Consider the following 12,416-nt stretch of genomic DNA (forward strand, 5'->3'; position numbering starts at 1 on the left):
AACTGTGGTCGACGGCACTTTTATGCAGTCCTAAAAAGACAGACACCACAGGTTCACAGGTCCTGTGGTGTCAACAGTTCCTCCATCTTCCTCATTATAGGGAATATTCTGCTGGGTTTCTGTCTGAATCACATATTTCAGAGCTTTACAATGGTATAAGCAATCAGCGTAAAGTGCAGTAAAAATGTGAGCCAAGCCTTACTGCGATCTTTGGGAGACAGAATGAACAAAACAGCAGGTGAAGAATTGGTTTTATTTATTTTTTACATCATTCCTTGTGCGGTATAAGTGATTAGGTAACTTTTTTCTTCAGGTCAGTGTGATTACAGTGATACCAAATTTATATTGTTTTTTGTTTGGCTGCTTTCACAAACTAAAAAAAATGCTTTTTATTGCAAAAACTAGTCTTTGCATCACCATATCATATGAGGGCATGTTTTTGGCGAGATGAGTTGACGTTTTTATTAGTACCATAATCAGACACATGACACTCTTTGATACCTTTTTATTCTGAATTTTGGGAGGAAGAATGAGCAAAAATCAGCAATTCAGGATTTTTTTTGTTATGACACTCCGCGTGTGGTAAAATTGGTAAGGCAGTTTTATTCTTTCGGTCAGTATGATTACAGCGATTCCAAAGTTCTATCTTTTTTATGTTTTGGCACTTTCACACAAAAACAATTTTATAGAAAAAATTCATTCTGAAAGCTATATTCTTTTTATTTTTCCACTGATGGAGCTATACAATGGCTTCTTTTTTGCAGGCAAGATGACGTTTTCAGCGGTACCATGTTTGTCTTTTTGATTGCGTTTTATTCCACTTTTTGTTCAACGGAATGATGATAAAGCATTGTTTTTTGCCCTGTTTTTTATTTACTTTTTATGGTGTTCACTAAAGGGGTTAACTAGTGAGACAGTTTCGTAGGCATGTTTATTCTGGACGCGACAATACCAAATATGTGTACTTTTATTGCTTATATTTTTTTTTTATTCAAATATTTATTTGTGGGTACAATATTTTTATTTTTTATATTTTTACATTTTTATAAACTTTTTTTTTTACTTTGTCCCAGTATGGGACTCTCATTTTTTCCAGGCTGATCGCATGTATAGCATGGGGATGCAGGAGCAACCCTAGGCTATGCAAACTGTCAACACTACTCTGACAAAGTTGGCGATTTTTCTCTGAGCATGATCAGCTCTGGTGACCGGATGTCATCGTCACAACAATGGGTCACCATGACAACGATCGGGACCCCACAATGACGTTGCGGGGTCTCTTATCCAAAGGCAAAGAGGCGGTCTTCCCTCTGCCTGATGTGAGTTTGATCACATCACTTAGGGGGTGAAAGTAGTGGGATCAGTGCGGGACCGCTCCTGGCACCGAGTGTCGTGTGTCAGAATCAATCAGCTAACTCCCAGCGGTGATCGCACGTGCACAGGCCGTGTGAGCACAATATCGCCGAGATGTAACTATGACCTAGGTTAAAGGGACATATGGATGCGTCCAAGGTGGGGAAGGGGTTAACAAGCCAAACATGAGGAATGACAAGGGATTGCCTTAATAGTGGACAACCACTTTAAGAAAATAAAATTATTGGTTAAAAATATTTCCAACATTCTAAACATATGTGACAGCTCTGATGTTTATTAAGAGTTAATTCTGTGTAAAACATTTTCCACATTAATCACATGAAAAAGGCTTCTTCCCTTTGTGAATTGTTTTGTGACTAACAAAATCTGATTTCTGGTTAAAACATTTCCTACATTATGAACATGAAAATGTCTTCTCCCCTGTGTGAGTTCTCTGGTGCCTAAAAAAACTTGATTTCTGGTTGAAACACTTCCCACAATCTGGACAGCAAAAAGGTTTCTCCCCTGTGTGAATTCTCTGGTGCTTAACAAAAGCTGATTTCTTTGTAAAACATTTCCCACATTCTGAACAGGAAAAAGGCTTCTCCCCTGTGTGAGTTCTTTGGTGCGTAACCAAATCTGATTTCTGGTTAAAACATTTCCCACATTCTGAACATGAAAAAGGCTTCTCCCCTGTGTGGGTTCTCTGGTGCTTAACAAAATCTGGTTTATGCTTAAAACATTTCCCACATTCTGAACAGGAAAATGGCTTCTCCCCTGTGTGAGTTCTCTGGTGCCTAACAAAACCTGATTTCTGGATAAAACACTTCCCACATTCTGAACAGCAAAAAGGTTTCTCCCCTGTGTGTATTCTCAGGTGCTTAACAAAATTTGATTTCTTTGTAAAACATTTCTCACATTCTGAACAGGAAAAAGGCTTCTCCCCAGTGTGAGTTCTCTGGTGTATAACAAGATTAAATTTACAGCTAAAATATTTCCCACATTCTGAACAGAAAAAATGCTTTTCCCCTGTGTGAATTCTCTGGTGCTTAACTAAATCTGATTTCCGGATACAACACTTCCCACATTCTGAACAGGAAAAGGGCTTCTCTCCTGTGTGAATTCTCTGGTGTGTAACAAGATTACATTTATGGTTAAAATATTTCCCACATTCTGAACAGGAAAAAGGTTTCTCCCCTGTGTGAGTTCTCTGGTGTACAGCAAGATTACATTTCCTTTCAAAACATTTCCCACACTTGGAACAAGAAAATCTTTTCTCCATTGTGTGAATTATTTGATGTTTAAGAAACAACTTTTTAAGGGGAACACTATTTCCATATTCTGAATGTGAAAATGACTTATTTTCTTTAGGAGCAGATTGTGTTTTAATGCTTATTTTGTGACTTTCATTTTCCTTTGTAGTCCGTAATAAATCAGAAGACAGGACCTGTTTCAAAGGATCAGATGACAGATCTTTGCTGTGAAGGGATGATGTTATATCTGAAGTAATGGCCTTCAATTCAGTTACATCTGATGGGATTTTGAGATCATCTGATTTAAAAATTGAAGATGTCAGCTGTCCCTCTGATCTCCTGGTACAGTCATCTGGTAAGAAAAAAACAATTATTTTTGAATAAAACATCCTTGAATTTTATATTTTTGAAAATTTCTACTTAAAGGGAATCTGTCACCTACTCTTTGGCATATAAGCCCCTGATGTCAGTGGCCGCAGCTTATCTACAGCATTCTGTAATGCTGGAGATAAGCCCCCGATGTAACCTGAAAAATCAGAAAAACTAGTTATATTCTACTCACCTGGGGGGGCGGTCCTGTCTGAAGGGCATTGGGGTCCGGCTCCTGCCATCTTCACGCGATGATATTCTCTTCCTTGCTTCCTGTCGCGGCTCCTGTGCAGGGGTACTTATATGCCCTGTTGAGGGCATAGCAAAGTACTGCAGTGCGCAGGTGCCGGGAAAGGTCCAAGAAGCCCAGCGCCAGGTCAGTTCATCCTGCCTCCCAAATATGGAATAAAAAGCCACCAAAATTTTTAGGCAGGTGTAAATTAAACCAATAAAAAACTTCTCATCTCACAAAAAACATGTCCCCACTCAATTCCATCATCTGTCAGAGGAAACTAGGTGTCCACATTATTAGTGGCTCAAAGACTCTTGAAAAGCAACATGGCTGATATAAAACAATCCAGCAATATCTACTCTCCCAAAGTTAAATCTCCCCCTCGCTTCTGAGTTTTGCAATGTGCCTAAACCACATTTAACATCCATGTATTTGCCATCACTATAAAGAGAAGAACCCACTTAGTTAACAATGTGCGTATCTCCTGGAGCACACTCTGGGCACTATGTGCTTGGCAATAAAATGGCATATTTTAATTTTTCACTCTCCTACATTCACTGCAAGCTAATTTCCGCAAAGTGAAGTCAAAATATTCACTACTCCTATAAGATTAATTCATTGAGGATTATAATTTCCAAATTGGAGTCACTTTATGAGGATTTCTACCGATTTAGATTTCTGCCATTTTGTCATGTTAGGGCTCCCGCAAATGGTGTGTCCCATTTTCTCTGGGATCTGCTTCCACTCTTTCTGCTTCTGTCGCCAGGTGCCATTTTATTCATTCTGCAGGCAGCAGCGGTGATGGAGGAGACGTTAGAAACAGAAGCTCTGGGCAGCATAGGCACTGTTCAGCCACTAATATTAGGGTGCCTGGGACCAGTAGTACCGTCCAGTCTGGCAGTATGGGAGAGTGTGCTGTCCAGTTGAAGTAATCTGCTCCCTGCTTCAGCCAATTGGAAAGCACCACACCCTACTAAAGCTCGAAGCGTATTACCGAAACCTGTCAGATACAGTCTTGACCTCCTCTGGTTCAGTCCTCAGTGCTCAGCTCCCAGCTTGTGTATTTGCTTCCTGTTGTGAACCCGGCCTGTTTACTGACAACTCTTGCATCTTCTGACTTTGTATTTTCTCTCCTCTCCTGGTTCTGACTCGACTATCTATTCTTCTTGCTATTTCACACCACAAAAATCAGGCAACACCATGGCTCAAGCCTAGGAGTCTTTGTAAGTCCAGATCCATGTAGAAGGGTTAATGAGTGATGAGCAAGGCAATCCCTTCGATCTGGAAAATGGAGTAGATAGAACCGCCTCTTCATGGTAGCCATCTTTTGAGCTGCCAGGTGACCATGAACAATAAATTGTCGGCAAACCAGTCCAGTAAAATTTGCCTTCAAACAACTAAATGGGGCTCTTTCCCTTCTTAACACTGCCATGTGCCCAGACAGTAGTGTACAACCCTATATAGGGTATTGTCGTATTCAACAGAAATTGGAAAATAATTTGTACGGTCCATTTGTTTCATATTATCCTTTGTAAAGAATTTCAAAGTTATCACCACATAAAGTGACACACGTCAGATTTGAAAAATGGGGTATGATTAGGAAGACAAAACTGGCTGTGGGCATTTTGGGCACTAACTACTGTAGTCGAAAACTGAAGATTGATCATTTCTTTAGATGCATTATTGTCTAACTCAACAATCTTCATCAGTAAAAAAAAAATAAAAAAAATAACTATTGGTGATACATCTCTGGGATAATTAGAGTATGGGGCTCAGTGGCTCTTGGCAATCTAAACTATCGTTAAGTGACCCATAGAATGTAAGTCCGTAAGGACAGGGTCCTCTCTCCTCTGTACCAGTCTGTCACTGTAAACTTGTTTACTGTAAACAATATCTATAACTCTGTATGTATCTCCTTCCTCATGTACAGCACCATGGAATTAATGGTGCTATATAAATGAATAATAATAATAATAATAGTGACAATATTTTCTGTCAGATGAGTTTCAAGAAGAAATATTAGACAATGTTTGGGGGAAGAACTTCAACATTAAACCGGAGTTGTACTTATTTATGGTAGACCATTGGAGCTACTATGAGTCCTGACCAGAAGACTAGAGAAAGTATTAGTGCTCTCCATTTCAGGAGAGCTTGTGTAGTAATCTGAATGCCTTATGATCAAAAGCATAATGGAATTGATGAAGTGAAGTGAATCCATGAAATGAGGGCTCAAGCCATGCCACCATGAAGGAATGAGTAAATGTACTGGTTGGGCCATTAATATGGATACACCTAAATAAAATGGGAATGGTTGGTGATATCAACTTCCTGTTTGTGGCAAATTAGTATATGGGAGGGGGAAAACTTTTCAAGATGGGTGGTGACCATGGCGGGCATTTTGAAGTCGGCCATTTTGTATCCAACTTTATTATTTTCAATGGGAAGAGGATCATGTGACATATCAAACTTACTGAGAATTTCACAAGAAAAACAACTTATTCTTTCATGGAGTTATTTATAGGTTTATGACCACTTATAAAATGTGTTCAAAGTTCTGCCCATTGCATTGGATTGTCAATGCAACCCTCTTCTCCCACTCTTGACACTGATAGCAGCACCGCAGAAAAAAATGCTAGCACAGGCTTCCAGTATCCGTTGTTTCAGATGTTTTGGGGTCATCTGAAGGCAATTTTCTATGCTTTGAAGGCACGAGATGTGCAGCTTCTGAAACAACGGATACAGGAAGCCTGTGCTAGCATTTCTTCTGCAGTGCTGCTATCAGAGTGTCAAGAGTAGGAGCGAGTTTCGTATATTGTGAAAAACTGATGCGACGGATCCGTTTTTTCCGTCACATCAGTTTTTCATCCGTTTCTTCCATTTTTTTTAATCCGTTTTACGACTGATTATGATGGATCCGTTTTTTAAAAACGTCAATGGGAGGCTCCCAAACGTTATTGGCTACTGAAAACCTATATACAGTGTTTCTATAACCTATCTTTGACCGGTTAAAGAGCAAGTGGCAAAAATGGAAGGTGTGATTGCAAACATTGTGAATATTTATGTGGATTTCACTTTTGAGGCGAATCGTTTGGAAGCGATCGTTCTGGAAAAGGAGCAAGAAAGACAGCGCATCATGCGTCAGCGCTGGCGTCATTTTTGGATCCACTCAATTACTGCACTAAGAATGACACGTGGGGTGTATTATTCATTATATATGGAGTTGCAAGGAAACCCCGAGAAGTTTTGGAACTAAGTTAAGATGAAAGTGGAGAACTTTTATTTTTTTTGAGGAACGTACTGGACACATCATCCGGAGAAATGACACGTACTGCCGCATCTCAGTTTCACTGGCGGAGCGTCTGATGGTGACTCTAAGGGTAAGCCATTTTTATTGTATCTCCTCCTTAAAGCTGACTTATAACTGTAATGTCGTTGCTGGTAGTTTGAATTAATTATTGACGGTCCTTTTTAACCAGATTCCTTGCAACTGGTGAATCCCTTTCCTCACTCCATTTTCAATTCTGACTCGGGATTTCCACCATATCGGGGATTGTTAAACACACCTGCCGCGCACTGTGGGACTGTTTACATGAAGAATATATCCCACAATGGAGAGATGGCTGGACATTGCAGAAAACTTCCAAAAAAATTTCAGTTTCCCAATTGGTTGGGTGCAGTGGATGGGAAACATTCGTATCGTCAAACCTGCTGCATCAGGCTCTGAATATTTCAAGTACAAGAAATATTTCTCCATCGTGCTCATGGCCATTGCAGACGCACAATACAAGTTTAACGGTCGATACTGGGGCCTATAGCCACTCCAATGACTCAAGTTTTTAAAAAGGTCTACAATGGGGTGTCATTTATATGGAGACATCTTCCAATTTCCACCACCAAGACCGCTTCCTGAAACCTCCGGGCCACCAATTTGTATGTGTTGGAGATGAAGCGTTCCAACTCTGGGAACACCTGCTGAAGCCATATGCAAGTAGTTGATTGACGCCAGCAAAAAGTTTTTAATTACCGCTAAACACGAGCGCGAAAAATGGTTGAGTGTGCTTTTGGCATTTTAACGTCCAAATGGCAAGTTCTGTTGACCGCTATTAACCTGAAGACTGACACTGTGGATGAGGTGGTGAACGCTTGTGTGGCCCTGCACAATTTCATAATATGCAAGGAACATATTTCCATGGATGACAACTTTGTTGAAACCTCATTGAATGATTATCATAATATTACTTTTCGAAGTCCTGTGACAGTTTAAAGAATGAGGGACAAATTTGCAGAGTACTTTATTTCACCTCAAGGAAGAGTAGACTGGCAGGATGAGAGAGTTTGGGTAACAAGGTCAAAGAGAAAGCTATCAAAGTATTGGACCTTGTTTTACCCAACCAAAGTATTTTACCTCATCATTAAATAAATGAAAGACAAACTTTTTATACAAAAAATATATTTTTATTTCTTATTTACAACATTATAAATTTAGGTAGTGTGGGGTGGAGATAATACTGGAAGGGCTCACAGATTGGACCGCTTCGACAGAGGATTGTGGTGGTGACGGGTCAGAAACACAAGATGAAGGGGTGGAGAAACCAAGAGGATGGGTGGACAAAAAAAAACGGGACTAGGGATGGGATTTGGTAAGGTTTGAGGGGTGGAGTGGAGGGATTGGGAGGCAGAAGAGGTGGTGGGTGGAGAAGAGGAATGTGTTTGGGGCATGATGGGTGTGGAAGGAGACTGGTGGTAGTGGGCAGGGAGTACAGGTTGGGCAGGGAGTGGAGGCAAAGATGGTGTGGTTGGGAACTGGTATGGGGCAGGAAGCTGGTATTGTATATGAAGGGAGGAGGGACAGTGGCTGGAGGGGGGCAGGTGCAGGAGAACTACCGAGGCGGGTATTGGGACTTGGGAGCTAACCTGCGCTTTGGCAAACTGGCAGGCTTGCATTACATGCATCGGCTGGTCAGGAGATAGCTTGTCTATGCACTCGACTACTGCCTGGAAAAAGTAATGATTGGGAGATTTACTTGCACCTGAATGCATCCTATCCAGATGCTTGCTCAATTCAAGGAGACTGTTATTCATAAGGTTTTATCCAGCGCTGAATGGCTCAGACAACAGTTTGAGCGAATTCTGGAAAAATGCATTTAGATGCAAGAACTCAGGCGCATAGCTCTTTTCTTGACCCCTCTGGCGCTGCTGCCCAGAACCAAAAAGTGTTCTATAGGTGGCAGGTGTGTCAGAGGGGTGGGGTAAAGGAAAAGCTACATCCTCACCAGCAGCTTCATGTAACGAAGTCTTCCACCATGCTCCAGCGCTGGTGGATGGGACCGAGGGACCAGATGTGAGGGAAGGCAGGTAAGGTGCAGATGGGTCGGGTCTGTCGAAGTGGTTCCCGGTGGCGGACTCCTGAGGGATCGCTCCAGAAGTTTTCAATTCTGCAGGCTTCAGACGGTGCTGCGGAACAAAGAAAAAAAAAATTAATATATAGTTATTGCTTGGCTCTGACTGAAGCCAAACAAAGGTTACACATGTAAACATTTTTACTTAGTAAATGGGGTGGGGAATATTTAACTTCTGCTCACCATCGTCGAACGGAGGAACGACAGGGCTCTAGCATACTTGCTCCTCAGTCCTCCCAGTCCACACGGGGCCTGCATCTCCTTGTTGAACTCCTTCTTGAAGCGATCCCTGAGTCACCGCCACTACTGGATAACTCTGTCCCCTGTAAAGTGAAAGCACAAATTAGTTAGTATACAACACATTACATCCAGCAACATACATTACTGAACTGTGAATTCTTACGCGCTCGATTCTGGGCCCGAACATCAAGGTCCTCCCAGTGGTCCACAACTTCGTGGCATACTTCCTCCCAGACCCGACGGGTCACACCAAGATCAGCGTGGCAGTGATCCCCCATATTCCACAGCGGCTCCTGCTCTCGGACTAGATTGAAGAGGAGGTCGATATCTAGACCGGTGTAACAACCCTGCCGGCATCACTGCATGGTCTTCCATTCCCCACCTGCCTGTTACATCAACTCACACACCCAGTGCCATACTGTGAGATCTGTCTGCTGCCGGTTCCATGCCATGTGCTTCATGGCGGCTTGCTCTGTGTACATTTCCTGGCTGTGTGCATAGGGGGGCGGCGCCAGCAACTCCGGATTCTTATTGAGACTGTGTGCACCTCCCTTGGGTGTTCCTGGCCAATAGCTTTGAGGCCTCTGATACTTAAGGCATCCTCACCCATTGGAGGATGCCTGTGCAAACTATTCCCCTCAGTTAGCATTTGCTACTGAGCTGCCAGGTCGTGTCTGTTTCCTGTCTCAGAGGGCTGCAATACTGCAGGCCTTCATCTGTGTTTTGTTTGTGTATCCGTGTCCGTTCCTGTCTGAACTCTGGTCTATGTCCGTTCCTGTATCTCCTTTGTCATTTCCCACTCTGCTGTGTGTACCTCCGCCTTATCTTTCTGCTCTGTTCGCCACTGTCTGTGGTTCTGCTTCTCTCTGCTCAGTTCTACCACAACCTGTGGTTCTGTGTCTCTCAGCTTTTCTCTCAGCTCTGCTCTCTGTAACTTTACTCTGCACTCTGACCTTGCTTTACACTCTGTGGCTTTGCTCTCAGCTCTGCCCTGCTCTCGCTCTGTGGCTCCGCTCCTTGCAGTTCTACCTGGCTCCGCTCCTTGCGGTTCTACGTCTTTAGCTCTTGGCGTTACCTCCAGCGTGTCCGCCCTCGGCTCCGCCTCCAGCGTGTCCGCCCTTGGCTCCGCCCCCTGCGGCTCCGTCCTTGGCTCTGCCTTTTCCTTCTCTGCTCATAGCTCTGCCTTCTCTTCGCTCCACCTCCTACTCTTACTCCGCCTCCTGTGATTCAGCTTTGCTTCCACTCTTGCTCTATCTTCACTCTGCAACTTCCATACTGGTCTCTACCTATTTCTTTATATTCTCCAGTCTGAACAGGTTCTTACCTGTTTCCATACATCCATCTGAATACCAGTTCCTACCAGAGTATCAGTCCAGTCTGCCAGTGCCAGCCGTGCCCGCCTAAGTGCCAGCCGCGCCCGTCTGCCTGCCTGTATCTCAGTCAAGCCAGTCCGCCCGTCAGGGCCTCCGCCATACCTGTCTGTCAGCCAGTGTCACAGCCGTGCCTGCCTGCCTGCCCGTGTCTTGTCCCCGGTGGGATCAGCATCCACAGTCCGACTCCACCCTGGAGTGGTACCTAGGTAGCTTCCTATTGCACAAGTCTGACCTCACCATCAGAGGCTCCAGCGAACACCTAGGAAGCCACTTAGTTACGCCCCTTCCAGGGAAGTTCGGTCTGTGGTCCAGTGGGGCCACACCCCCAGGCGCCCGCGCCAACCAGTCTCGGCGCCCGCGCCAACCAGTCTCGGCGCGAGCGTTACAACCGGCCTCTTCACTGTCAAGAGTCCGGAGCATGCTGTTAAGCCTGTTAAAAAAGACAAGAAACAATAACATTACATTCAAATCAACAACATGAAGTGGAAAAATACAAAAAAAAAAAAAAAAAAAATCAAAAAAAGAAAAAGGTACTTACTTGATGGCGACCGCCCCGACGCTCACAGCGATGACCCTGGGAGGCACTTTGAGGACCTCTACATCGAGTCCCAGAATCGGAAGACTAAAAAAAAAAATAGGAAAAAAAAAAAAAAAAAAAAAGGATTATGTGCTTGTATGTAGGCTTATGTGTTGTGTGTACTGTGATGTCTGTGATGATCTGGTTCTGTATTACATGCAAGTTACAAAATGCGAGCCCGCTCCTGGTATTTCTCCACCCCATCCGTCTCCTTCTGGAAGCACCGCTGATGCTGCAGCTTCCTGTTAAACAAGAATTAATGCATATTAGTATGTGTACAAAAAATGTTAACATCACCAAAAATATATACATATTTACCTCACTGAGCTGACGATGTGAGGGAGGACTCCCGGAAGAAGACATTGAGACCCGCTGGCCTGGCTGTATTGCTGGTAGGCTCTGTGGCTGGCTGGCCTGGTAGGCTTTGCGGCTGGCCTGCAGGTTTTAGCTCTGGCTGTCAGGTTTTAGCTCTGTGACTGGCAGGTTTTTGCTTTGTGGCTGGCTGGTGTCAGGCTGACTGGTCTTGGGCTGTCTTGCTTGCTTGCTGGTAAATGGATGAGTGAAGCCCTACCTGGCAGGCTTTATATACCTTTCCTAATTGGGGGCTGGACAATTGACAATCAGAGCTTGCACAGTTTGAAATGGAATCCGGAACCAGATTCAGTCATTTGACTGATTCGGCGCTCATAGGCTTCCATTCTAGCAAACGCCGGATGTGTTGCTGTCCGTTTTTTTCAACGGAGACAAAAAACGTTACTTTGTCAATCATCTCTGGCCACCGGACAACTTTCAACGGATACGGCGAACGTAGGATGAAACGTGAGGCCATCCTTCGCAATCCGTCGATAATACAAGTCTATGAGAAAAAAAAATGATCCGGCGGCATCAGTCGCCGGATCCATTTTTTTTCAAAATTCGATAGATTGCGACTGATGGCAAAAAACTGATGTGTGAAAGGGACCTAAGATAGAAGCAGTAAGTTGGATACCTGTACACGTGTACTGCATAACTGGGAAAAATATTTAGAATTGAGTCCTCAGTGGTTGATATCTTTTAATGGCTAACTGAAAAGTTTTTGAGACTACTCAGGCCTCTTCATCAGGCATAGACTAATACATCTGAAGAATCACATATTTATACACAACACAGCACAGAACTGTCATTATGGGAGAGTGATAAACAGCTGAGTCCATAAATATTGGAACAGCTCCTAGATAAGGAGTGAATGTTTTATTGTCCTCTGATTGGGGTCTGGTTCTGTGTTATGATGCCCCCACATGGTCCGAGGAGCAAATTCTTTAATTGATGTAAAAATACATAAATCCATGCCACACATTCATTCCTGCACTGAGTGTGTCAAAGGTCATTATCAGCTTATACTCCCAGACTCTTCTGTCTCTCTGAGATTTGAAGTCACCTTTTAATAGAAGTAATTTCATGTCCATAATGCTGTGATCTGGGAGACAAATGTATTGCCACAGGTAGATCCATTCTTTTTTTCTCTTATTGTGTGGCAATGAGAATTCATTCTTGTTCTAAACTTTTGCCCTGTCTCCCCCACATACAGAAACCCAGTTGGACATTTGGTACAAATAATTAGGTACACTACATTAGGTGATG

At 43.3% G+C, this 12,416-nt stretch overlaps 1 protein-coding gene across 2 annotated transcripts in view; it reads right to left on the minus strand.

Annotated features, from left to right (window-relative positions):
- Nucleotides 1-255: 255 nt before the first annotated feature.
- Nucleotides 256-12,416, minus strand: part of LOC138666960 (oocyte zinc finger protein XlCOF22-like) — a 48,895-nt gene continuing 36,734 nt past the window's right edge. For both annotated transcript variants that reach the window (XM_069755166.1, XM_069755167.1), the window contains exon 6: nucleotides 256-2,958. In XM_069755166.1, the coding sequence (XP_069611267.1) occupies nucleotides 1,769-2,958 (1,190 nt within the window). In that variant the 3' untranslated portion in view covers nucleotides 256-1,768. The remainder of the gene's footprint in view (nucleotides 2,959-12,416) is intronic.

Source organism: Ranitomeya imitator, chromosome 2 (assembly GCF_032444005.1).
Source record: "Ranitomeya imitator isolate aRanImi1 chromosome 2, aRanImi1.pri, whole genome shotgun sequence".
NCBI lineage: Eukaryota > Metazoa > Chordata > Amphibia > Anura > Dendrobatidae > Ranitomeya > Ranitomeya imitator.